Source organism: Chanodichthys erythropterus, chromosome 11 (genome assembly GCF_024489055.1).
Source record: "Chanodichthys erythropterus isolate Z2021 chromosome 11, ASM2448905v1, whole genome shotgun sequence".
In the NCBI taxonomy this organism is placed as follows: Eukaryota; Metazoa; Chordata; class Actinopteri; order Cypriniformes; family Xenocyprididae; genus Chanodichthys; species Chanodichthys erythropterus.
The window spans coordinates 24941963-24968660 of NC_090231.1; the positions used below are offsets into that span (position 1 = coordinate 24941963).

The following is a 26698-nucleotide window of genomic DNA, read 5'->3' on the forward strand; positions in this document are numbered from 1 at the left end:
TAAAAATTCTTCTTTAGTACTTCTTAAGAACATCTAAGTGTGCTCAACTGTGCTATTTTGAGACAGCATGAAATATGAACTAAAATGTGCTTTTAATATACTATCTCTGCATTTAAAAAATATATATTCTGCTACCACTTGTAGTATGAGTTCAAATGTACTATAAGTGGCATCTAAATGTGGTATGTTAAAAACACATTTTAGTTCATATTTCATGCTGTCTCAAAATAGCATTGTTGAGTACACTTAAATGTTCTTAAGATTATCTTAAGAAGTGCTAAAGAAGAATTTTTAGTATATTAAGTACAAAATTAGTCCACGAAAATAGAGCACTTTAAGTATATTATAGAAATGTACTTTTTTCACCTGGGTTTATGGCACTTCCTGACATAAGGTAAATATAATTAATAATGTAGTTTCCATCAGATAGTTAAGATCATTTATTGCTTGCATGTCATTGTGATGCAAAGATTAAGCATTACACCATTTCCTTTTCACTCATGTCACCTAAGGTTACTCTCATACAGACCTAAAAGAACAATGAAAACTGATCTGTCAGACCGTCCAATAAGCACTTCAGTTGCACACACATGCAGTGACTTTAAGGGGATTGTTAACTTTTATGAGGGTTTTAAAACACGTTTTATTGCTTTTCTCAAGAGGATGGCTTGATTTATGAAATAGCCGTACATTCATTTGGATAGGTACCATTGGGTGAAATGGTGCATGGATTACCAACACAATTCAGAAACAAATGCAGTAAGATTAAAGGAAGTGCATTACATTCTTCAAAAGTGTCATCTTCAAAAAGATTGAGACATTTTTTTTTAAAATGAGCTGACCAAATCCACAAAAACAAGCCACCCACAGTAGCAAATGATAGATTTTGGCTTAATAACTAATTTAGCTTTGTTCAGTCCCAAACTCCAGAGTGTAATCTTTTTCCCAATCCATTCAAAGCTTGTATTTGGCCTCAGGGGCAGATACAGATTCTTCAGTCTGGTCTCCATGTTCAATATATTTTGAGTTTGGGACTCATTTCTCAGGAGAACTGCTGAGACCTCTGATTACCGATGACGTACAATAAGCGGAGGCTGGTTGCAGCGGCCAGCATGATAAACAAGTATCTTGATCCAAACACCCACTCATTCTGATAAAAAAAGATTTCTGCTGAGCTTTTCTTCTGGGATGTACCCTTAATAACCATGTGACACAAGCATCTTTTATGTTAAAGTTAAAGGTTTGAGGTTTTCAATGCAGCTGACACAGAGAGAAAAGGGCAGAAAATTGCAATTAAGTTAAAACATGGCAGTTTATTTTTTAATATATATTTTTCTTCAGTAGTAAAGGACTGAAAATACTGTTCTTATATGGAGGAAACCAGCACACTCAAATGATTTTATATTAGCATTCAAACATACATGAAGACAAGCGACACACGATACATCAAGTCACAGTCATAGGCTCTGAAGTAAACTGACAACAGGTTCAAAATGAACAAAAACAAACTACATTAAGTTAAAACAAATTTGTATACTATACAATATATGTATACATCATATTTGAAATAAAATATACTTTTAGCTTCCATCTTCACATTTAAGTTCACAACCAACAAGATCTAAGTCACTCTATTCAACCCACATCCTGAAATAATGACATGCAATTAGTTTGGTACCTTACCGTTAGGCTATTTTGATCTTAAATTAATAGTTTGCAATGAGGCATGTGGTTCTCTAGACAGAGCCAAGTTGTATGCTGGTATTGACAAAGGACCTCATGAAAGAAGAAGAAGAAGAAAAAAGGCAGAGTTCAGAGTTCTTATGAAATAAGTTTGTAAGACTAAAAATACAAATTGTTTTTTTTTCAATAGATGCAAATGATTTATTTTAATTTATATGCTATATCATATTTCCCAGACAAAACAATTCTATGTTAGCAAGACTGGGTGTGTATGGCAGTCTAAGTAAAGCTGACAGGAGTGTGTGGAGCTTTAGCTGACAGAACACGGGTCATCTTTACTGGGCTTCACCTCTCCCTGCAGCAGCTGGATCATTACTGCCTTGGTCATGTAACTGGATGTGCTTTGTTTCCCCACGGCTGGTGTGTTGTAGAAGGCCTCCATGTTATCCTGTGGATTTTATTTATCATCTTAGTAAACTCAGCACAAAATGCTAATGCAAGATGATGTGCCATTCAAATTCATACTGGCTGCTGTGCTTTAAAATACATTACATATTAGGGCTCTCAATCTATTTATTACATGATATGCTGATTAATGAATTGCATAAATTAATTTTTACAGAGAAAAGCACCAAACAAAAATAATTCAAAGGCAAATACTCAACTGTGGCAGTTGAAAGCACTGAATAGATATTATAAAAAATGATCTAGTCATATATATATATATATATATATATATATATATATATATATATATATATATATATATATATATATATATATATATATATATATATATATATATATATATATATATATATATATATATATATATATATATATATATATATATATATATATATATATATATATAAATATATATATATATAAATATAAAACACACACACATATACATTAAAATGACTGGGGTTCGAAAGATTTGTTTTAAAGAAATTAATACTTTTATTCCGCAAGAATGCATTCAATTTATCAAAAGACATTTATAGTGTTACAAAAGATTTCTAATATTCAGCAGCACAACTGTTTTCAACATTGATAATAATAAGAAATGTTTCTTGAGTAGCAAATCAGCATATAAGAATGATTTCGGAAAGATCATGTGACTCTGAAGACAGCAGAAATGATGCTGAAAATTCAGCTTTGCCATCACAGGAATTACAAAATTAAATTTTCAAATATATTAAAATAGAAAACTGTTAATTAGTAATAATATTTCACAATAGCATTGTTTTAACTGTATTCAGCATGTGAGCATAAAAGACTTCTTAAACTCAAAAGGTTTCAGTCCTCACCTGTTTCTCAGAGCCCTCCAGCCTGCTGCGGTCTTTCTGAAAGTCAGCAAAGGCCTCCTTAATCAACCGGTCCAAATCCACCGGCTCCTGAAACTCCAGCTCTGGGTTTCTTTCCAGCACAATTGACACCACCATCAACAGCTGCATATAGGTCATCAAAGACACAAACACAGAGTCAAACAGCAGATAAGGCGAATGATACATCAGATTACAAATTCAAAATAAGTTAAGGATAAATTGTGGCTAACCTCCACAATTATCTGCCTGTACTCGGCCAAAACGATGTTCTTTAATGTGTCCTCCACCAACAGAGAAAAATTCATTTCATACATGGTCATATCTGACAGAGTAGGTTGCTGCAAAAGAGTGAAAGCTGGACGTGGTTATCTCAAAACGCAGATATTCTGAACACATTTAAAATGATTCTTTAATGACGCAATACAGAGACATTATTTCTCCAGAACTACAGTTCTTCTGCAAGACTATGTTTAATATTTCCAAAAAAAAGATCAAAGGTTTTGAAGGAGGAGTTACCTGAGGGAGATGTTTTCCTCCAACCATGATGCCATTACGCGTTCTCTCCAGGATTTGCCAAACACGGTCATAGAAGCCGAGAGGGGTGCGGTTGAGGGAGCCATCTATCTGACGTCTATTAAGCCACGATCTATAGAAATATGAAAGATCAAAATGAATCCTACAAACTATTAAAATGGACAAACCCCTGAATGCTAACTCTGCAGCTGGATTCATTTGGGAGATAATACATAAATTATCTGTTCAAAAGCTCAGGACTCTGTAAGATATGTCAATGTTTTTGAAAGAAGTTTTCTAATGCATTTATTTGCTTAAAAATACTGTGAAAACAATAACATTTGTGAAATATTATTACAAATTAAAATAACTTTGCTCTGTTTTAATATATTTTAAAATGTTAGTTATTTCTATTATGGTAAAGCGGAATTTTCGGTGTCAGATTATCCTTCAGAAATCATTTTAAAATTCTGATTTGGTGCACATGAAACATTTATTATTTATTATGAACATCCAGACAACATTCATAATACAGTTGTGCTTCTGTGATTTTTTTTTTTTGTCAGTATTCTTAAATATAAAGAACAATTTATTCATTTTTATAAATAGAAATTTTTTGTATCAAAGTAAAAGTCTTTTGATCAATTTAATGCATCCTTGGAGAACAAAAGTATTAAATCCTTTCAAAAAATAAATAATCTTACCGATCCCAAGTTTTGGATGACAGCGCACATTATCAGAAGATCAGGTTCTCTTACTTGATAATTTTCCCCAGTTGCCCAATTAAAAAAATAGGATTAATTAAATGATGATAAACTGTATACTACTATTGGGATTGGACACAGCAGATAATTCTCGTTTGGCAGGTATCTACAGTAACACAAATGGTGGGTATCTTGCACCTGCCAGTCTGCTGAGGCTGGAGGACATCCAGCAGAAGCTGTTTGACATCACTAGGGGACATCTGGTAGATGTCCTGAGGTGGCATTTCCCCAGCACGAATCTTCAACTCATGTTTCATAGCTTGAACAATCCACCTAATTGAAATATGGGAATAACAAGAAAGCTTAAGAAAACCCATGTAAACAACTGATCGAAATGATATGTGCAGAGCCTAATGCAATATATTCATTATTTAATGGTGTGAACATGCTATTTCTATTATTTAGGCTCGTGCTGTGAAACAGGATGGCATACCCGACACGGATCTTCAGCATGCCACTGAACAGCTCAGGGTTGTTGGAGATGATCCAGCCAATGTGGATGACAAGCTCCTGCTGCAGCACGGCCTCTCGCTCGCCGTGGGGGCTGCACTTGCTGTATATGATGTCCTTTATGACCCCTGGAGACAGCGGGTTAGAGATCACAATCTCCTCATGCCCAAACAGCCCGAGAGTGACCTGGTAAATCAGAACTGCCATTAGTCTCGATCACAATAGATGATTTCTCACACTTTTCTCATTTTGGTCGTTTCTGTTTCTTTGAAGGGGATTTAAATGTACTGCAATGAAAATTAACTATTGTACCAGGTGGCTATTTCATATAAATTTGTACAATGTGATTTGAATGGAAATGTTCGATTTTTATAAAGACCGTAAGCATGAAGGTCCACCCCTAAATCTAATGGGGTGTAAGCAGATCGAATAAAAACGTATGAATGATATTATATGAAATAATACAAATTAGCCACCAATTTGCCAAAACACAAAATAGTTATGAATCGAGTTTTTTGTATAAATCACGAAATCACAACACTCCAGTACATCTATCCTTTTCAAGAAAAGCTCCCACATAAATGTGAAAGAAAGTGGCAATGAGTCATACAATCTATACAAAATAAAGTTCTATTAAACACGGCAGATCTGCATAAAAATTACAACATTATTACAGCAGTCCCAAAGCATTTGGACACATTGATATATATCAGAGGTACGCAAACATTTTGGGCATCTCTGATATATATATGAATACCACTGTATTAGATATCAAAAGATAGCAGAAATTTCACAAAAAAAAAGTTTGTTGGCCTATATCTATTTGGGTACTCTGTGGTTATCAAATGTTAGAGAGGGAAAAAAAATATATATATATATATAAAAATCACCACAAGACCAGTTGTAACTGCAAAAATGCCTCAGAAAAGTGACGTTACATTTGGGAATCGTCTAGTAATGCCACATGGACTTTGGTTTTCATTGCAATGCAATGAAAAATTATATTTTTAAGTCTAGATATAGTATGTGGTTGCTTGCTTTGCATTATCTGCTGTTGTATCTCCTTACAGTTCCCAGCAGACTTCAATATTGCTCTGCTATGGCAATTTACCTAAATACACATTAAGTAGGGAGCATAGAGAAAGGGCTCAGGATCTTTAAATTAAATAAGGCTAAGACTATATGATTTTACATGCAGGTCAGCTCAGACTGCTCTTGTATGCAAGGAATGACCCATTTTCAAACCAAAACGTACCCATTTATCTTACCCACAACATTAGGCCCCTAGGATGCAATTTATATGCAGATTCACTGCTAGTGCGTTACTCTGATGAATCATTTCACAACCACCAGGGGCTAAACAGGACTATGTTGGGAAACTATGGCAGTTCATTAAACAAACACTCCACACCACACGTAATGTTTGTCTCAACACAAAGCAAATAAAAGGTAAATGTACACTGATGTTAAATGTAGTGCACGAAACAATGGGATGGTTGCAGGAGTTCTAAAAGCGATCTTTGCTGCAAAAGGAGTAGTCAAGCGTCAAATGAAACGGCAGCAAGTTAGCTTTGCCAGTGATGACTGATGCAATTAGCTATTATCCTGTCGTGTAATAGGAAGAGGAGTCCATCGTGACTTCAGCATATGACTGATATGAAGAGAAAACTTTCAAAGCTAATTTTAACCTACTTATAATCAGTGAACATTAAACGGTTTGATTTCATTAAATTTTGACTTGTTTCTTCATATCTTATCAGTTATTTAGGCCCCAGTTCCTGTTTTCCACTTACCTGCTTGCCATGCACTAAAACACTAGTAATGCTCGGTGCAAGGCTGTCCACTAGCTTAGTTAAGAGACTGGCAGCAAGGCGCACAACAGACCTGGTGAACACAACACAACAGAGATATACTCACTCATTCAATGGAGCCAAACATAAATTGGACTGGACTACAGTCTATTATAAAATTTAGATTTTCCTAAAATGTATACATTATGGTTCAAAAGTCTGGGGTCAGAAAGATTTTTTTTTAATTTTTTTTTTTATAAATAAAATAATACTTTTATTCAATTCAAAATGAAAAGTGACAGTAAAGACATTTATAAAGTTGCAAAAGATTTATATGTATAAAACAAATGCTGTTACATCTTATTCATTAAAAGATCCTAAAGAAAGTATCACATTTTAAAAAAATTTTCATTTTTTTTGAGCACCACATCAGCATATTATTAACATTTCTGAAGGATCATGTGACACTGAAGACTGGAGTAATGATGCTAAAAATTCAGCTTTTCAATCAGGAATAAATTATATTTTAAAATATATTAAAGCAGAAAAGAATAGTTTTTTTATATTTTCTCAATATTACTGTATCTTTGATTAAATAAAATGTAACACTGGTGAGCATAAGAGATGTTTCAAAAACATTTTTAAAAATCCTACTGATTTTAAACTTTTGGCCGGTAGTGTACTTGATGCCTCATTAACAATGACAAATATAGTTGGAGCTCAACAGTAATTAATTTCACATATATCACCAAAAAGACTTGTTACAAGAACTTTGTGAACTTCTTTGAACTTTAGATTTGTGGGAAATCTAATTGTAATGCAGCATGATGCTCATTTAAATACATGAGAAGTTGTTATATTCCAAGATTTTGACCTCCTCTAGAATTTAAATCCTCATTAATATTTCAAGCTGGGCCCTCTGGGACGAAAACGATCAGGAGAGCTCAGCATCTCAAAGTGACACTGGGCATTTAAACCCTGCTGTTGTTGCCCCTGGACTAAAGTTACACTTCCTACACTTTTGTAATTTACATTTCCATATATTTTTTCATTTATTTGGCAGGCTCTTTTATCGTACAGTGTATTCAGGGTATACGTTTTATCACTAGGTGCTTTCCCTGGAAATTGAATACATGACTTTGGTGTCATTTGAGAACCTATTTTAATGTTCACCAATTTCATGTTTAGCTGATGGATTCCTTTGTGGAATTAATATTAATAAGTGTTATGGACAGGTTATACTGCCACAGACATAATGGAGTTTAGCTCACAAACAAATTGCAAATGAGACACTGTTACAGTGATAACCCCAGCTAAGAGGCATCAGTTTGTGTTATGAAGGATATAAAATAGCTCAACTCCATAGGCACAAAATAACAATTATAAAAGAAAAAAAGCAAACAAGTAATGAGCTGCATGGTTTCTCTGTGTATGACTGAGCGGATGTAAAAAAAACAACAACAAAAAAGAATGAGTGCTGCGTGCTCATGAGTTAACACGTCCTTTGGCACAGAGTCAACAGTTATATCACACATGCAGATGTTGTATACCCCACCGGCAAATTACCTGCTTGCCATGGACCAATATAGTGGTTATATGAGGAGCTATAGAACCGGCAAACTTCTGGATAACGGCCGCAGCACTACGCACCGCCAGCCTACATGAGGTTTGCGTGTTTAAAAATATATATATGCGCATAGTGTGTTCAGTTGCATGTAACATTAGACAATTACACAGAACAAGTAAAAACAAAAATAGCCATAAATATATAAAAAGTTGACCATTTTACCCCAACTATAATGAGAAAATAAGTGAAACTCTAAACACTTCCAGTGAGTGCAGTAAAAAGAGGGATAACTTACCAAAGCTTCCTGCTCCCAGCTCTTCTGTAGATTCTCTCCAAGTCATCCTTAAGATTCTCTGGACAAAAAGAGGGTTAAGAATGGCATGTTAAGCATAAAAGCATGTATTTTCAGCCCTAGTATAGTCTGTAAGTCAACATCCCAGGAGCATTTAGGCCCAAAGACATGTGGAAGCTCTGGCTTGCAACTTAAAATCACATATAAACATATATTTAATCGCTCCACGCTTGTTCAATAGGTCCGTTTAAGAGTGTGAACAGTCTTGAGCTACGAGATAAACTGTAACTATGGGAATTAAGACCATGGTGTGAGCTAGCATTGCCAACCCACTTGCTTAGCCATGAAGGCACTAAATGGATTACAGCTGTGGACATTTCATTCAGATGAGATTTAAAAGCAGCCATGCGGTAAGATGTGTCCTGTGGCTCTTTAAAAAACTCACCATTTCAATAGTGCTGAAATACTCTGGCCTTACACATTTAAACATTAAAACGTTGGTAAAAATACCTGACATTTCAGAGGTCGAGAAATCATTTGACCCAATAATAAATGTCTCATTTATTATGTACTATTTAAGTGACTAAACCACATACCGTTTTTATCGAAGAAGTCTGGGCCTTCTTTTTTGAGGAGAATACTGGCCAGTTGAGCTTGACTGGCCAAACAGTCACAGTCCTGATAACAGAATATGAGTTATATAAGAGCACCTATATTAAACTCATAAGCACACACAGGCAGGATAGTTAGGCTCACATGGAATTTCTGTAGAATCTCAAATGTGGATTTATGGATCCATTCGTCGATGTTGATCTCGGGCTGCTGCTCCAGGTCAGAGGCGTTCGGCGTGCTGGTTTGACGCTTCACCTTCGAGTGCTTGGGCAACTCCAGCTCCTCGAAGCTCTTGAACTCTGGGATCCTACCCAGAGGAAGGTATTATGGAAAAAGTAAATGGATTATGAATCTGCTGCATGCATTAGAAACTGTGAAGGCAATTTCCTTCCATGGCCTCAGTAAGTGTACCATATTGAATAAAGGTGAAGAGGAAAATAAATGGTGTAAATGGAGGTTACTTACTCAGCTTCATTGACACGTAGGAAATCCAATTGCTCCACCATAGCGCCTGATATCAGGGTCTATAGAGTTTCCACAAGGAACGTTGCGTCAGACATAGGGAATACGCAGGCATTTAGATGAATCATGCAATATTACATTATAATACAATATGTTCTAAATGATTGTTAAACAACACACTAAGCGACTACAGTACTGTAAAAAGTATTTGCCCCCATTGTAAAATTTTCTATAATGCCAGACTCTGTGGATATTTTTCATACAAAATATTGCACAAAGGGAACATGAGTAAAGACACGTGAATTTGCACAATACACATGTATTTCAATAATTAATTTGTTATTTCAGTGAAAATAGGTAACAATTCTGATAGACTGATTAGTCTTGCATGAACTGCTCTTTTCTAGGTCCTGCTTTGTCATCTGTCTTTGACTCAGAATCTGGACTTCAGCCATTATGATCTGATCTGGATCATTGTTCTGCTGCATCACCCAATTACACTTAAAGTCAGCATAAAATGGAAAATCACCCTACTTATTGTCTAAAAGCATGTTATCGAACTTACTGTGAAAGAGTGAATTTTGATTTTGTAATTTTGAATTAAAATGTCATAACTTCATAACAACAGAGTTCGCTCTGGTGAAGTATGTCAGATTTCTCCAATCATTTCATCTGCACAAACACCACCCTCCTTTTTTACTATTGACTTCAAGCTCTCATTCAGATCTACCTTCCAATTCAATCAATTCAATCACCCTACAATTTTTTTTCCTTTTCAATAATCTGTATCACTTGGGTGTACATCACAACAAGGAAGAAAAGACTCTACTTCTGTTACATTGTGACTTTAAGCTTCAGCTCACACACAGATGGTTGGATATTCTCCTTATCAGTTCTGCTATATGCCAGACAGTTTTTGTTTCTTTCAATTATAACAAGTAATCCAGGTCACAAGGTTGCAGCTCTATATAATCACACTGCCTCTAATATATGTTACTGTACATATTATGCTATATGTGCTTTACTTTAGATATAAGAAGACTTGCGATGCTTTTCTGATATCTTTTGAAACTTCTCTATGAGGTGCAGTTGTTCTTGGGAGACATTTTGACAGGTTGACCAACTCTGGAAACATTTACCACAACTCAGATTCTTTTCCATTTGGAGGTAATGGCTCACATTGTGTTCAATGGAGTCTAAGAACCCTAATGACTTTCTAACTGCCTTAAAAATTACTTTCAAACTCTTATATCTCAAAATGTCCTATATTGTTGCACTGCCTACCTTCACAAAAACTGAATGGCTCAATATATTGTACACTACCGTTTAAAAGCTTGTGGTCAGAAAGATTTTTCTGAAAGAAATTATTATTATTTAATAAGGGTACATTAAATATGGGTAACTGATGACTTTTTGTATTAATTATTTAAATAATTATTTCAAAACTATACTTGTGACATATGAACTTTTATTTAACAATATGAAACCATTCAGTGAGAGAAATATGAATTAATATTACTTTAATAATACTTTCTCATGTAAGAGGTGGAAATAAAGTGGTTTTGGAAGTCAATAAGACACATTAAATATAAAATAATTTCTTATAAAGAGCACCACCTGAAGTCTGTCCACATGAACTTTGACTCCTCCAATGTTTCCTTTCTTAAAAGATGCCAGCATGTCCAGGATGGGGTTGAAGCGGCTCCCCCTATCAAGAGAAAGAGATGCCATTACTGTACCTCTCATAAACAAGACCAGGTTCAGGCTGATTGGAGAGCCTCTTACTTAATGTTGTCCTCTCTGATAAGGACCAGGAAGAGAGGCCGGCCTGGCATCTTCCAGCACTGCTTGATAAACTGCAAGGCATTCTGTAAAACACATGTAAATACAACTGCATTAATGCAAGCACAATGCAGAAAGCAGGAGAAACACTCTGTAACTCTGAGGCTGACACTGATGATTTATGGGGAATGTTTCTGTCCATTGCCCATTTTCTGCCCTAAATTTGATTCTTTCTTTATATAGAAAGATAAAGTATGGAACACAAAGAGAGCCCTCTTCTTACATCGTCTGAGGAACCAGTGAGGTGTGATATCTCACCTTAATATCATCTATCAAAAGCATGACATCCTGGGACAAGTAGAAGTCGCTGAGATCGAAGACAATTGGATAGCAAACCACAGTCTTTCCAAGGATTCGATAAATCTGAGGGGGAGAGAAATGAGCCATTGCGTTACCTGCAACTACATGGATGACTGTTAGATCTAGACATCTACTTTACCTCAGACAAATAAAACATACCATCCATTCTGAACAGACAGATATGTGAACATCCCTCTAACTCTCTCTGTATTTATGTGAGAAGTGAGTTAGCTACTGAAGTCCTGCATATTGCCCACCACTGTCATACTAAACACAATCAATTCTCCATCAAATACAGAAGATCGTTACTCTGGAGTTCCTATTTTTATCTTCCCCAAATGTCATCAGGCTCAGCAGTTTTGGAACAGAACAACAGACTTATAATCAATCATCTACACCTCTTGACATAAATTAAGTTTGCGTGCAGTTAAAGGGATAGTTCACGTAAAAACAAAATTTCTGTCATCATTTACCCTCATGCTGTTACAAATCCATTTGACCCACTTTTTAGGTCTGTTAAGGTTCAAAAATGACAATAAAAGTACTCCATATATAAATTGAGTGCTGTTTTCCAAGCCCTCTAAAGCCATACGATGGCTTTGTGAGAAAAACAGACTGAAATCTTGAAGTCATTAATCTTTTCTCTTAGTAATATGTTAATTCAAGAACTGCAAACTGCTGCAACCAGATTATTTGTGAACAAATCAGTCAGATACATGAATGAATCGTTCAGTTAAAATACTGCATCTGTGAAAAGAACAGCTCACTGGAGCAAGATTATTGTTTGTTCCTCACACACAGCCATCATGTGGCTTAGAATATGGTGCACAAGCCTTATAAATGATTTTTATAGTGTTTTTTGGTGGGGATTTTGTCATTTTTGAAGATCTGCATACAAAGTCACTATGAACTGTTGCATTATGGAAAAGATCTGTTTCCACCTGGTATGAAGATGCATTTTGGTCGATCGGATCACAAGTGGATGACACTAAGAATAGGTTTAAATGGGGTGTAAAACGTTTTGAGCTTGTCCACTTTTGACACTTCCTAGAGGTAGTCGAAAACGCATTCGACCGGATTGCTTTCGTAGCGTAGACGTTCGTGTGGCTGCATGAGTTCGAACAGCCACAAAAGACCGCCTACTCTCCACCTGCTGACTTAATGCTTAAACATTATTGGAAGCGCGCTAGCTATACAGGAATTCAATTTTGTTGACTGGAGACCCAAGTTTGGTTTGAAGACGAAAAATGTACCAAGCACAATGTTCTCTCACCATTCCTGATTTTTAACACGCACTCACCTCTTTCAGAGTGATCTTGTGGCTATTAGAGCAGAAATGAAAGCTGCTGCTCTCCGTATGTTTTTTCTTAGTCTCCGGTCGCGTTCATATGTAAATTGCGTGCGCTTATTTCGTCTATTACATCAAAAGATCTGAGATACAATTGCGCCATACAAGTCTGTAATGACATAAAGCGGAGTACATAATGACTATTCCTTTAAAGGAGAGTTGGACTAATATTTAATTATCATGGGCACTGTGCAACTCTTAGCCTCTGAGTTATTATACGGATTAACCACAAAGAACTGTAATGAGCAGGAGCTAAAGTACATGAGGAAATGTTTGCATTTCCTGTCAGGAGAGGTTGTGACAGAACACAGAACATTGTTTACCTTGCAAGTGCCAATGCAGCCAACAGGCCTCTCTGGTCTCCCACTCAAACCGAGCTTCTTATTGATGGCAAGGAAGCGGTATGCCTGGAAAAATAGAGACACACATTCACACACACATCATACTCATTAAGGACTAGAATGCCTGTGTGTGTCCATTATGTTTGTAAAGGTATTATCTGAGCCATTATAGTACAGGCACCATGCGGTTTAATTCATAACATGCATGTTTTGTTCAGCATGTGATTAATAAAGCCTGGTTATATCCCTGGAGAAAAGGTCAACAAAAAAAATCATGATGGGATATATGTAGGGTTTTGTATGACTGGCACACACTTAAGACTCCAGGTATTGTTGAATGGTGCGCTTTTTACAGCATGGCAAGTGTTGAGTAAAATATCAACAGATAAAACTGTATCACATGAGGATCGCATGTTGCTGTGAATATTAATATCCCCTCATATATGGTATACACATAGTCTCACCGAGAAGAATCAGAATGAGCCAGACAAGACAGTTTACCTTGCAGTTTTAAGTTGGTCCAGTCTACCGCTATGCTATTTTTCACAAGGTCTTATTAGTGTCAATAATTAAGACAAGATCTTAGCAATTAAGTCATAATTTAGGCATAACACTTCCTCCTGACCTCAAGAAAGATGCTCTCTTCAGTAACACTAATTACTAATTTATCATTTAGCTGATACTTTTATCTATCTCAAATTGCAGTGCACTTATTAGAGACTCTGGTTCCTTGCAACCTGGTGTTATGTGCCTTACTCAAGGGTACATTTGTGACAGTTCATGGTTCCTTGGTTCATGTCGCTTTCCAGCCTAGATTTTAAATCATTACACTTTACTGTATAAAATTGTAGGAATAACCAGATTCATAAATTTTTCTGATGAAAATGCAAAACCGTGCTTAGCAAAAGCTAGTGTGTCCAAGTCTAATACAACTCATCCTATTTTGTATATGGGATTTAAATGTTTCTGAAATGAATTTATGGTCACCAAGGCTGCATTTATTTTGCTCAAAAAACGTATTTTTATTAGTTGAAAATGGTTGTGCTGCTTAATAATGTATGAAAAGTGTGGAAGTGTTTTTTTCCCCCAGGATTCTACAATGAACAAAAAGTTTGAAGAACAGCATTTATTTGAAATAGATTTTTTTTTTTTATATTATACTTATTTTTTTTGTAATTTCTGAAGAATTTATTGTGTTCTTGCTGAATAAAAGTATTGATTAAAAAAAAAAAAAAAATCGTACTGACCCCAAATTTTTAAACTGTAATTGGTCCACATTGTGCGATTCAGTCTCACTTTTAGATGGATTATTCCTCTCACGGTAACAATTATGTATAAATCGAACTGTGGGTAAAGAGTCTCTGCAGAACAAAACAGTGCAAGGAGATTCAACTTTTTCATCCAACACATAAACCACTATGATAGTGACATTCATTAACCACATATTAAAAGGCAAAGCTGCAGTCCACATCACGACACACAACTTAAATAAGGGCAAAACACTAAAAAGTACAGCAGTAATTTGCATGATTTATTCATGCCACAGTACATACTGGAAATTGTAGTCCTGCCTCCCTTCCACCCTATTTCACCAATGTCCACCCACTTGGAGATCTATGGCCTCGTCACTACTCAGGTTTGCCCTTCAATCTAAATCTTCAGGATTTTTCATTCACTTTATTGTCTGCCAAGTAGAAATCACAAGACTGATTGCTTAGAAAAGAAATAGTACACTTTTCCTGAAGTGTAGTGACCTAAACGTCTAAGATCAAACCACCCTGCATATAGTGACGCTTGCCTCAGTAATAATATTCCAGTGCAGAGAGTACAAAGTCAGCGTGTGCCGACATCTTTACGACATTAGATGGAGCTCTATTTCTCTCTGACCTCCTGCAGTCTGACATTCTCAGAATAACACTCCAATACAAAAGTATACTGCACAACACAACGAAAAAAAGAAAAACCCCAGAACAATAAGACCCTGCTGAGGAGAATTCAGCTCATATCCAACCGAAACAGGAAAATAGATGCTAATTTAGACAAAATCCAGTTGTCAAAATGAACATTTGCGAGAGAGCTTTATGCTCCAGAACTCTTTTTCTCTCATTGCGGATCTCTGTACCTTGGAAAATTTGCGTGCAGAATAGCAATGAGGGAAGACACAACTGAATCGAGAGTGCCCTTCCTCTAATCAGGAGCTCAACATGCCTGACACGAAACCTGCAAATGTCATGCATGTTAAGCCTGTAGCACATTAAGAGGGGGAGTGAAGCCAGTGTGCCGATGTTGAAAAACCTCTTTAATACGCAGGATTCTGCAATAAAGACGTTCACGCTTGTATCGCTTTCTGCAGCCTTGCCACTTGAATTAGAAACAGCATGTCAACCTATGAACTGCTCTCTTATCTGTGCTTGTATTTTACATGATTATTCAAGAATATCAGGCAAAAGGATTTGTAAAAGATAAGACTGTACATTAGGGCTGTACGACTGATCAAATAAAAAATTGAAAAACAAGTACAGCTGCCACAAATAAGTAATTTGCGGAAAGTGTTGAGAGATTTCCATTTTGATCTACTCCCACTGTGTCAAAATGTGTTTTTGCATCAATTGAGCATTGTAACCAAATCACAGACATTTATGCAATGGCAAATCAGATTCATTTGAATTAGTTTACAGGTTACTGGTGAAGACAACTGGGCCTAATGAGTAAATTTGCATAAGCAGTCTGATCCATCTTTGTTGTGGCGCACAATAATAAGTGCTGAAGAAACATCACCTGACACTCAAAAAGAAGCTTTAGAAGCAAAGTGAAAGGCATACACAGTAATTCAGAAAGATTTTAGATTTGCAGGTTGCACCACTCGCCATGTAGTCTGAGTAATAGCCAATATGCATTGCAAGTGAGGGATCATCATCAACAATATAATCAACAAGACAGTGTAAATAAGCAAGTGTAAACAGCTTTGATGATTATAATGGGAGTGTTCAAAACTCTGCATGGCCTGCACAGGAAGAAACATACATTGATTATAGCAAGATTACAGTGTGCTAGTATTGTTGTGTTGCTACATTTACGTGTATAATTTAAAATGTAAAAAATTTAAAGTCATGCTGCTCAAAAGGTTGACCATAAAGGCTTTGCTTATTTAAGGATTAATATCATGTATTTAATGTAGAACTGACTTATTGTAGGATGTACAGATTTAATATGGTTCAATATTAATTAAACTACACTACTGTTCAAAAGTTTGTGGTCAGTAAGATTTTTTCTTTTAAAGGAATTAATACTTTCAAGGATGCATGCATTCAACTGATATATATATATATATATATATATATATATATATATATTCTATTTGAATATATTTTACAAAGTAATTTATTCTAGTCTTGGCAAAGCTGAATATTCAGCATCATTACTCCAGTCTTCAGTGTCACATGATCCTTCAGAAATCATTCTAATATGATGATTAGTTCCTCAAGAAATATTTGTTATTATTATCAATGTTGAAAACAGTTGTGTACTTTTTTGGGGATTCCTTAGATAAACAGCATTTATCTGAAATTCAAAGCTTTTGTAACATTTTACACTACCGTTCAAAAGTTTGGGGTCAGTAAGAATTTTTATTTTTTTGAAAAGAAATTAAAGAAATTAATACGTTTATTCAGCAAGGATGCATTAAATCAATCAAAAGTGGCAGTAAAGACATTTATAATGTTACAAAAGATTAGATTTCAAATAAACGCTGTTCGTTTGAAGTTTCTATTCATCAAAGAATCCTGAAAAAAAATATTGTACACAAATATTTTGTACAATTGTAAACAATAAATGTTTCTTGAGCAGCAAATTGACAAGTTAGAATGATTTCTGAAGGATCATGTGACACTGACGACTCACTGGATTAACGTTGCTGAAAATTCAGCTTTGCCAACACAAGAATAAATTACATTTTAAATTGTAATAATATTTCACAATATTACTGTTTTTAATGTATTTTTAATTAAGTAAATGCAGCCTTGGTGAGCAGACGAAACTTCTTTTAAAAACATAAAAAATCTTACCGATCCCAAACTTTTGAGCAGTGTATATATATATATATAAATGTAATTATAATAATCCATTTTTTGTAGGCACAAGGAGTCTGACAACAGCCGGTATGCTCCACATGGAGATCTGATCTTGCCATCATATCCATCTGGGATTACATGAAGAAATAGGAAAAAACTGAGCCAGACTAAATCCAGAAGAACTGTGGCAACGTCTCCAAGAAACTTGGAGCATACCGGCTGTTATTGTCAGACTCCTTGTGCATGCAAAAATCTCACTGGATTATTACAATTAATGGCAAAATGATGAATGTTTGGAAATGTAAACTGATATTTCCTACTGACACACTACACCAAAAGATATAAAGAACTGGCAAAAAAACCACAAAAAAAAAAAAAGACTTTTGCCCAGTATTGTGTGTGTGTGTATATATATATATATATATATATATATATATATATATATATATATATATATATATATATATATATATATATATATATATATATATATATATATATTTTGCACATTGAAAACAAATTAATAATTAAATCATTAAATCAATCATTTTATCAAAGAATATCAAAAGAAAATAATCAACAATTAAGATTGTGCAGTTCCTCCAATTTAAAAGAATTATTCAAGGAATTCAAATAATTATTATCAGTCAAGTGTGATATTGTGTCATTTACCATGAAAGGTGACAGCGACGAAGGTGCTGCAGCTGATCTAAAGTAGGCTGCCCTATCTAAAGAGCTCCAAGCATCCTTACAGAGGCATACTCAGCAAACTATCACTCCCTCTAATGCACACTGGCACACACACATGTGCACACACAAAACTGACCGCAGATAGAACAGAGTCAAGGGAAGCAGATACCTTTGGGTATCTGATTTCAAACAGCTTTTAAACCAAACTGCAGTAAATTGCACGTTCCGGCGACAAAACCTTACCACCCACTCACACTCCCACAGACAGAAAAACAAACACGTAAACACTCTCGCACATTTTGCTCCGTGCTCTTCCCTTGATTACAGACAGGACGAGCACAAAAAACATTTTGCAAAAGATAATAATCTAATAATCAGATGGCCAGAATCTATTGATATTGATGCATTCTATTGATATATTGTCACTATGGATTCAAATTTTGCTAGTATGTTTACAAACAAAGGACATTTATATATCTGAGAAAACATTAAAGGCTATTTGAGTCTTTTGTCAAACTAATTTAATCAATAGTGCACTATTGAGGTTACTGTAAATCTTTAAGAGAATGCAAAAATAATTCACTGACTGACATGAGTGATTTACCAGTCAATCCAAACTGAGTGGCTACTTGATAAACTGGCCAATGGTCTAATGGAGCGACTGTCACAGAAATTGATCAGTCAGAAAGATTTGTTTGTTGGTCAGTTTGATTGATTGAACAGGGATACCTTCACCAGCTCTTTCTGAGGCCAGATCTGAATGGGCTCCACCTGCTGTGGGGTCTGAGTTTGAATGCCATAGGTGTTGAGGAAGACCTGCAATCTGAGAGACACAAGCAAGACAGAGACGATTTATACATTAAACACGACTCTGTTAAAGACAATGTGTGTCATTACTGCAGCATTAGTGGAATAAAAGGAATTGTAAAAAATAATAACTTTTAAAAGCCAACAGAGGCTATAAATTTTTTTTTATTTTTTTTATTTTTCAGGCTTATTTTCTTGATATCACCACCTGTATGCCCCCATATGTTTGAAAACAATCATTCCATTGTAATTCCATTTGGTGCAATCGTTGTCCCGCATTCTATCCTCCCGTTAAAAACGAATCACATTATAGTGAGATCTGGTTCTAGTTAAAGAAAAAAATCTTTTTTATTTCTTTTTACTATTAACTATTAAACATTTTTACTACTAACTATTAGATGTTTTTTACATGTAATTTGTATTTAATTTGGTATTATACATAACATCTCATAAATGTAACATTATAACTACCATAATGAACATGATTCAAAGCTTTTTTATGACTGAAAAAAATATAGTAGTATAGAGTGCTGAATACAGAAGACTAATTCGCCAGTAGCTTTTATAATGGGGTTTTTCAATTTATGAGTAAAATAAGGTGTGTGGTAAACATAATTCAACGATACTTGAACATTTTGTTCTACAACAAAAACTAAACACTCACACCCAAACGTTCTTATCTAACTTCTCTTCAAAATGTGCGTTTTCAGTATGAGTGTGTGTAATGCTGTACAGCAAAACATCCTAATATCGGCAAGTTATGTTTACCACAGACCTTATTTTACTCATAATAAAAACCCATAGGAAAATCTCAAGCGAACCAGTGGTGAATTATTCTCCTGGGATTTGACATCATCCTTGCATCACTCTATTTTGCATATCGAAGCAATCTGTATACTGCATGTATGCTAGGCTAATGGCTAGCCGTTAAGTTAATGTAACGTATGTGAACTGGTTAGTGAAGAAGAATAAATTTAACATGTTTCCACGGGTATTCATTTGCTAGATGTACAGTTTTTTTTTTTTTTTTTGAATATTTTTTTCTTTTAAAGACACAATTACAATTACAACACTAAACTTAATGTTATATTACCTTGGCATTAAATTATAGAAAACGAATTATTGCTTCTGCTTGAATGTTTCTAATACAGTGGCTGAGGGAGTGATGGCAAATTTGACATCTTTCTCTTTTCTGACCAACATAATCGCTCTATAATTGTTTCCTATTGTGGATTTTTTTTTTTTTTTTTTTGCTATTGAAATAAATGAGAATACAACCATTTTATTTGTTGTAGTTTCCATTCACCACTATTACCGTTCCGTACACCACTCCATTTTTGAGAACCCCGGTTCATTTCACCATTTTTATCTTCGGTAAATTATGTGGTAATTTAAAAGACTTTAATTTTCATATTTACATAGTCAACATGCATCATAAAGTGGTTATGTAAGGTTTGTAATCAAGTGCTGAAGTAAAGTATCCATTAAGGTTCAAGGGGAAACAATCTTGCATGACTGTAAATACATAAATGAGTGGTCTGCAAGCACTTCTCATGCTAAGGGGTTCAATGAAAATGTACGTTTACAAGCAACCAGAACTTTTGCTCCAGCATACACTATATTATTTATAACAACATTATTTCAGCTTTGCAAGGAAGGTGAGGTGTTAAGTGGAACTGGCTGCTTTAAATGAAGGTACTGATGGTTGAGTTGGACACGCAACCCTGATTAAGGTTTGATGTGTAAAGAAGCGGAGAGGTGGGTTAAGTGCTGGGGTGAACAATGTTAAATGAACTGCAGAGCGGGTCTGGCTGGGACCAGCTGGCCACACGACCTCTTTAACCTCCCCCTCTTCCCAGAAAAGCTTTAAATGAGAGTGCTGATAGATGAAGGCTACAGAATAGCCCAACAATTAATGTGAAGACATCAATTAGACGAGAGGACGAAGAGAGAGAGACATGAGAAATGTATTTACCTTTGACTTTCTGCTACCAGGGCCACATGAATGACCACATCGTTCACAATGGGACCCTGCAGGAAACAAACAAAGAAGATGTATTAGAAAACTTTGTGTCTCAACGGAGAAGACTCAGAGGCAAGGGCACTGAGTGTAAAATCCATCACCTGTGAGTTCAGGAGTGAGTGATTTCACTAAAAATGAAGAAAAGAGAGAAAGACCTTAAGAGTGAATGAAAAGTCAGAGCAGTTTGAGTATAACCGATGACTGGGTGGCTGGAGGGAATAAGGGAAAAACAAGCTTCATCGAGAGGGAAAAAGAAAAGGACTGGAGACAAAGATGAGGGAGATGATGGTGGATCAGAGCCCTGATTCTTTATGCTAGCTCATTACTGCCGTTTGGGCTGGATGATGTAGTAATTTCGCTGAGATAATGAGCTGCTGATTGCTGAAGCTTTAGGTTGGGTCATATCAATCAGCGGCTAAAGCCCTCTGCCTACACACAGAGGACACCAAGCATCCATTTAAACCTTCCACAGCCACAACTCGTAAACTGCAAGAGGATCTTAATGGCTAATTTGTCTTGTTTTCTCGAGATCGCAACTTGCAGGCTTCTCTTTGTTTCAAAACAATCGTTATTTCTGTGATTCTGCTTGGTGCTACGGTCAAACAAATGATAACCGACGTTTGCAGGCACTCCTCTTGCAAAAATGTACAGCACATACCAACCCCCTGCAGCTACAACTGCCAAAGCCGTAATATTAACCAGCTTATATGTAAATAACACACCTCCAAATGCGCTAAAACGCATCATACGTCAGGATAGACAGATCTATTAGTCTGAAAGGAAGATTTTTATTTGTGATCTAGGCTGTTTGCCTCATCTGTGTTGTTGTTTGCTTCCCCTGAAACGGGGGCGATAAGTGCTTGGTGAACAGGGCAAATCACAGCTTTGGGTTAAATGACATATTGGCACAGCCATTTTGTGGAGGCAGTGCAGTGAGTCATCATAAGGGCTGATCAACAGAGACTATTCATGCTAATTCTGCCCTGTATGAGGACTGCAGAGGAGGATGGTATTTTGTTCAGGTGGATGGAAGCAGGTTCAAACTGCCCTTGATGGATGGGAAGTGAATGTCTGGGTATGTTATTAATCTGTGCAGAAGTATTCAAAAAGCGAAAAGGTGCAGTATAACTGCAGTAGTTTGCATTGCGCCAACATTAAAAAAAAAAAAAAAAACATTAAAGGGTTAGTCCACTTTTCCTGATAATTTACTCACCCCCATGTCATGCAAGATGTCCATGTCTTTCTTTCTTCAGTCGAAAAGAAATTAAGGTTTTTGATGAAAACATTCCAGGATTAGTCTCCTTATAGTGGACTTCCAACAGTTGAAGGTCAAAATTAGTGTCACTGCAGCTTCAAATTGTTCTACACGATCCCAGATGAGAAATAAGGGTCTTATCTAGTGAAACCATCGCTCATTTTCTGAAAAAAATTGAAAATTGTATAAGTTTTAACCATAAATGCTCATCTTGAACTATCTCTCTTCTTCTCTATTAGAATTCCAGCAGTGTAGACACTGCTAAGAGTATCACTGCCCTCCACAGGGCAAAGTTTTGAACTAATTTTTATATGCAATATGCTAGTTCAATAGTATATAACAATTAGTTCAAACTTTGACCTGTGGAGGGCAGTAATAATCTTAGCAGTGTCTACACTGCAGGAATTCTAATAGAGGAGAAGAAGAAGAGCGCTAGTTCAAGATGAGCATTTATGGTTAGAACTTATATAATTTTCAATTTTTTTTTCAGAAAATGAGCGATGGTTTCGCTAGATAAGACCCTTATTTCTCATCTGGGATCGTGTAGAACAATTTGAAGCTGCAGTGAAACAAATTTTGACCTTCAACTGTTTGGTGCCCATTGAAGTCCACTATAAGGAGAATAATCCTAGAATGTTTTCATCAAAAACTTTAATTTCTTTTCGACTAAAGAAAGAAAGACATGGACATCTTGGATGACATGGGGGTGAGTAAATTTTCAGGAAAAGATTATTTAAAAGTGGACTAATCCTTTAAGGTTAAATCAGTCATTTATGCACCATTAGTGGCACCAAACATAATTGCAAAACAATCAATAGCAAAACAATCAACATTAACATTTACTCTATGCATTTGACAGATGCTTTTGTCTAAAGTGACTAAAGGCTGGGAATCATACACAAATAATCATACATAAAAGGCTATCAAGTTGTCCCAAACACAGCTAACTCACAAAAGAAATATGCGGCTCCTTACACGCATGACACATGAAAACAATGTGTGTTGTAAAATTGGTTTAAAATGTCAAACATGTTTTATATTTTCTGACTGTGCTCATCACAATTTTCTGTGAAATAAGTCAACTCCAACAGCCCAAAATCTGCAGACTGGCTCTGCCTTTCGGCAACTATCTTTGACTCATACAGGCTGCAAATCAGGGTAAAAATCTGTGCTAAAGTTGTGTAGTAGTCCAGCTTTAACAATGCATTTAGGGCAAACTTTTATCTGATTCCCTGGGAACACACAAACACATACAAACAAACTCATGACCTTGGCATATGAGCTACAGGAATCACTTTTTTCTATTGTTGATCACTAGAAAAAAATTGTTTTGACTCAAATTTCAGCCTCAGTATAATGCAAAATCTATTACATGAAAGTGTAAGGGTCAGATACTGTACATTTGTACAATGTAAGTTTATTGTAACTTATAAGTCCATTGTAAGTGCTTTTTTTTGTGATGTGAAGTATAAAATATGCTTTTCTCATAGCAGTGTAGTTATGGCTTTGTAGTGATGCTATAAAGAGATGTTTTATTGGAACTGGTGTGACTGATGGCAGTTGGTGGTGTACAAATTCCAGCAAGTCAAGTCTACTGGTGATACTAGTGGAGCCCCTCTGCACTCTGCCGCGGTCTCTCTCTCTCTGTACTGAAGCAGCAACCAATAAACTATGAACAGCTCAATAGGAATGACAGTGATAAGAAATGCTCTTTATTAATGTCTCTGTTACCAATCAGTCAAATTATCTTTATTCATAATGTGGCTCCAAGAGAATCAAACAGTCAGTATTTACCTCTTATGACAAATCTGTCTTCTTCTGCAACTTCAGGAACATTAATAAATTAAAGACTGAAACATCTGTCACAAAAAAATGAAGAAATAAGGATAAAGGCTCTTGCAACTTTCAGCATAATCATACTGTATCTGCAGAAAAGCACAAATTAGTCCTCAAAACATTAAACCTATAAAGCATTGTACTGTGGTATCAGATGGGAATATCGCGGTACTTTGATATATACCACATCTATGTATGATTACCATATATTCATCGGTATTTACTAGCACTCCAACTTCAAATAATACTATAGTAACGTGGTATAGTCCATACAGTATGGTATAGTATAGTTATGAGGGTGGATAAGCAATTTTAATAAAGGGATGGCATCTTTTGAACATTTGGTGCTTTCACAAATTCAATGCAGTCATACGTTGACAGGCTTACACTCTAACAGTATCTAGGTTAAGATTGACTGTGGTGTAAGCTGCTCCTGCGTGCTGAGGAAATTTCATATCTGATGTAAAGAGCACTTGAAAAACCTCCCTGGCAGCTAAGTGATGTTTTCACAGAGTCTGGAGCTGCTGGAATTGAGATGGGATCACTAATGGCAAAACTCCACAGCTTTTGAGTGTATCACAAAGGTCTAAAAGTACAGACTAATGAAATGCAGTATATTGCATTTGAGGCAACAACGGTAATAGCAATACAGAGTTCACATATCATGTTGCCAGAACGCTTTCTGATTCTGCAGAGAGTAGCAGCTACACACCACAACACAACATTCTGCACAACACCAGCATCGCTCATATGGCAGTAAATATAATGTTCTATTTTGACAACCTCAAATAAGCTATTTTCCTGAATCCATTTGTAACGGTGTGTGGCTGTATCAAGGAAGCGCACAACGAAGGAGTAGTCAAATGAAACAGTCTTTTAATAATCAAGAAGAACACGCAGGAGAATTAGAGTAACAACCACTTGGCAGAAACAATATCGGACAAATGAACTAGGGAAACTCAGGGCTTATATACTCAGAGAGCGTAATCAAAAGAGAAACAGAACAGGTGCGTGAAATCAGGAACTATGGAAACTAATAATTAAACAGGGAAACCAACTACGATGAAACCAACAGGGTGAAAATTAAACTAAAACATAACATACATGCAAACCATTCTTATGATAAATTATTGCAACTTATTTAGGGTGTCTACAGATATGAACAAGTTAAATTTAAGACTTTTTAAGACCTTTTTAATACCACCTTATATGAGATTTAAGACCAAACCTTCGATGGAAATACACAGACACAGACACACACACACACGCACCCAAGTCATGTCCCGGGCAATACCACTACTACTTTTTTTTTTTATATATATATATATATATATTTTATCACATTAAAAGATGTCTTATATTGTAATAATACATACTATTGTTCTGTAAAAATAAAAAGCAACATTTAATAATCATGATGATAATTAATATATTATATAATATATTACATGTATTAATAGAATTGTTATTATTAAAGTCCCTGCGAAAAGTTTGGAAACAATTATTCATGATTTTAAAATAAATCTCTTCTGCTCACCAAGGCTGCATTTATTTGATCAAGAATACAGTAAAAACAGCAACATTGTGAAATATTCTTACAAATAACAAAAGTTTTCTATTTTAATATATTATAAAATGTAATTTATTCCTGTGATCAAAGCTGAATTTTCAGCATCATTACTCCAGTCTTCAGTGTCACATGATCCTGCAGAAATCATTCTAATATGCTGATTTGCTGCTCAAGAAACATTTCTGATTATTATGAATGTTGAAAACAGTTGTGCTGCTGAATATTTTTTGTGGAAATGGTGATACATTTTATTTTTTATTTTTCTTTGAAAAATAGAAAGTTCAATGAACAGCATTTATGTGAAATTACACTACATGTATTTATCAAATATATTATTTATTAAAGCATTTATTAAATATTTTGTAACATTTTAAATATCTTCACTCACTTCACTCGTGTGACGAATTAAAGTATTAATTTTTCTCTTTTTTAAATCTTACCACAAATGTTTGAATTGTATCGTTTCCACAAAAATGTTAGGCATCAAAAACTGCATTTTAACATTGATAATATAAATAGTGAATGTTTCTTGAGCAGCAAATCAGCATTTCTGAAGGATCATGTGACACTGAAAACGCGTCGGCGCCACTTTCTCCTTTCCAAAGTGCTCGGTGGCATCTGCCGTTACTATGCAACCATGAGCTGCGCTCTCTATGACGTAGTTTGTTTCAGCAAAGGATATAATACAGTATATGGATTTCCAGCACCAAAAATCAATTGCAGTAGCTCTGCCACAGCAGATTTACTTAAAAATGTGTATCCGTGTACAGCTCTGATCAGATATTCCTAAATCTTGGCTGTGCTTTGTCCTGCAGATGGCGGCGCGCAAGAAAAAAACAAAAAAAAACAACTTCTGTCCAATGATCAGTCACTGCGGTAATGCGACGAAAAATATTTAAGACCTATCGAATCTGAATTTAAGACATTTAAGACTTTTTAAGGCCTTTTATTAGGAAAAATATATTTAAGACTTTTTAAGGACCCGCGGCCACCCAGTTATTTTAGCTGTAAAGACTCTGTTCTATTCTCAATGCAAATTTGAAGTAACGTTAACTGTAAAGATTCTGTTCTAATCGACAGCCTGAAATAAGCCCCTTTTCCTTAAAACCATTTATGTGATAAATTAATGCAAACCTAATGGACTGTCTCTTA

At 35.4% G+C, this 26698-nt stretch overlaps 1 protein-coding gene across 7 annotated transcripts in view; it reads right to left on the bottom strand.

Moving 5' to 3' along the window:
- Positions 1-445: 445 nt before the first annotated feature.
- phkb (phosphorylase kinase, beta) overlaps positions 446-26698 on the bottom strand; it is an 87274-nt gene continuing 61021 nt past the window's right edge. For 5 of the 7 annotated variants that reach the window (XM_067402088.1, XM_067402085.1, XM_067402089.1 and 2 more), the window contains 17 exons: positions 20838-20893; positions 18785-18878; positions 13278-13361; positions 11565-11669; positions 11250-11332; positions 11082-11172; positions 9468-9526; positions 9147-9309; positions 8987-9068; positions 8394-8451; positions 6535-6625; positions 4725-4927; positions 4430-4564; positions 3531-3660; positions 3245-3352; positions 2997-3137; positions 451-2131 (listed from right to left, as the gene is read on the bottom strand). In XM_067402088.1, coding sequence (XP_067258189.1) covers positions 1994-2131; positions 2997-3137; positions 3245-3352; positions 3531-3660; positions 4430-4564; positions 4725-4927; positions 6535-6625; positions 8394-8451; positions 8987-9068; positions 9147-9309; positions 9468-9526; positions 11082-11172; positions 11250-11332; positions 11565-11669; positions 13278-13361; positions 18785-18878; positions 20838-20893 — 1821 coding nt within the window. In that variant the 3' untranslated portion in view covers positions 451-1993. Of the gene's footprint in view, positions 2132-2996; positions 3138-3244; positions 3353-3530; positions 3661-4429; positions 4565-4724; positions 4928-6534; positions 6626-8097; positions 8189-8393; positions 8452-8986; positions 9069-9146; positions 9310-9467; positions 9527-11081; positions 11173-11249; positions 11333-11564; positions 11670-13277; positions 13362-18784; positions 18879-20837; positions 20894-26698 lie in introns of all 7 variants that reach the window. The other 2 variants (XM_067402084.1, XM_067402083.1) reach the window with 2 other exon arrangements.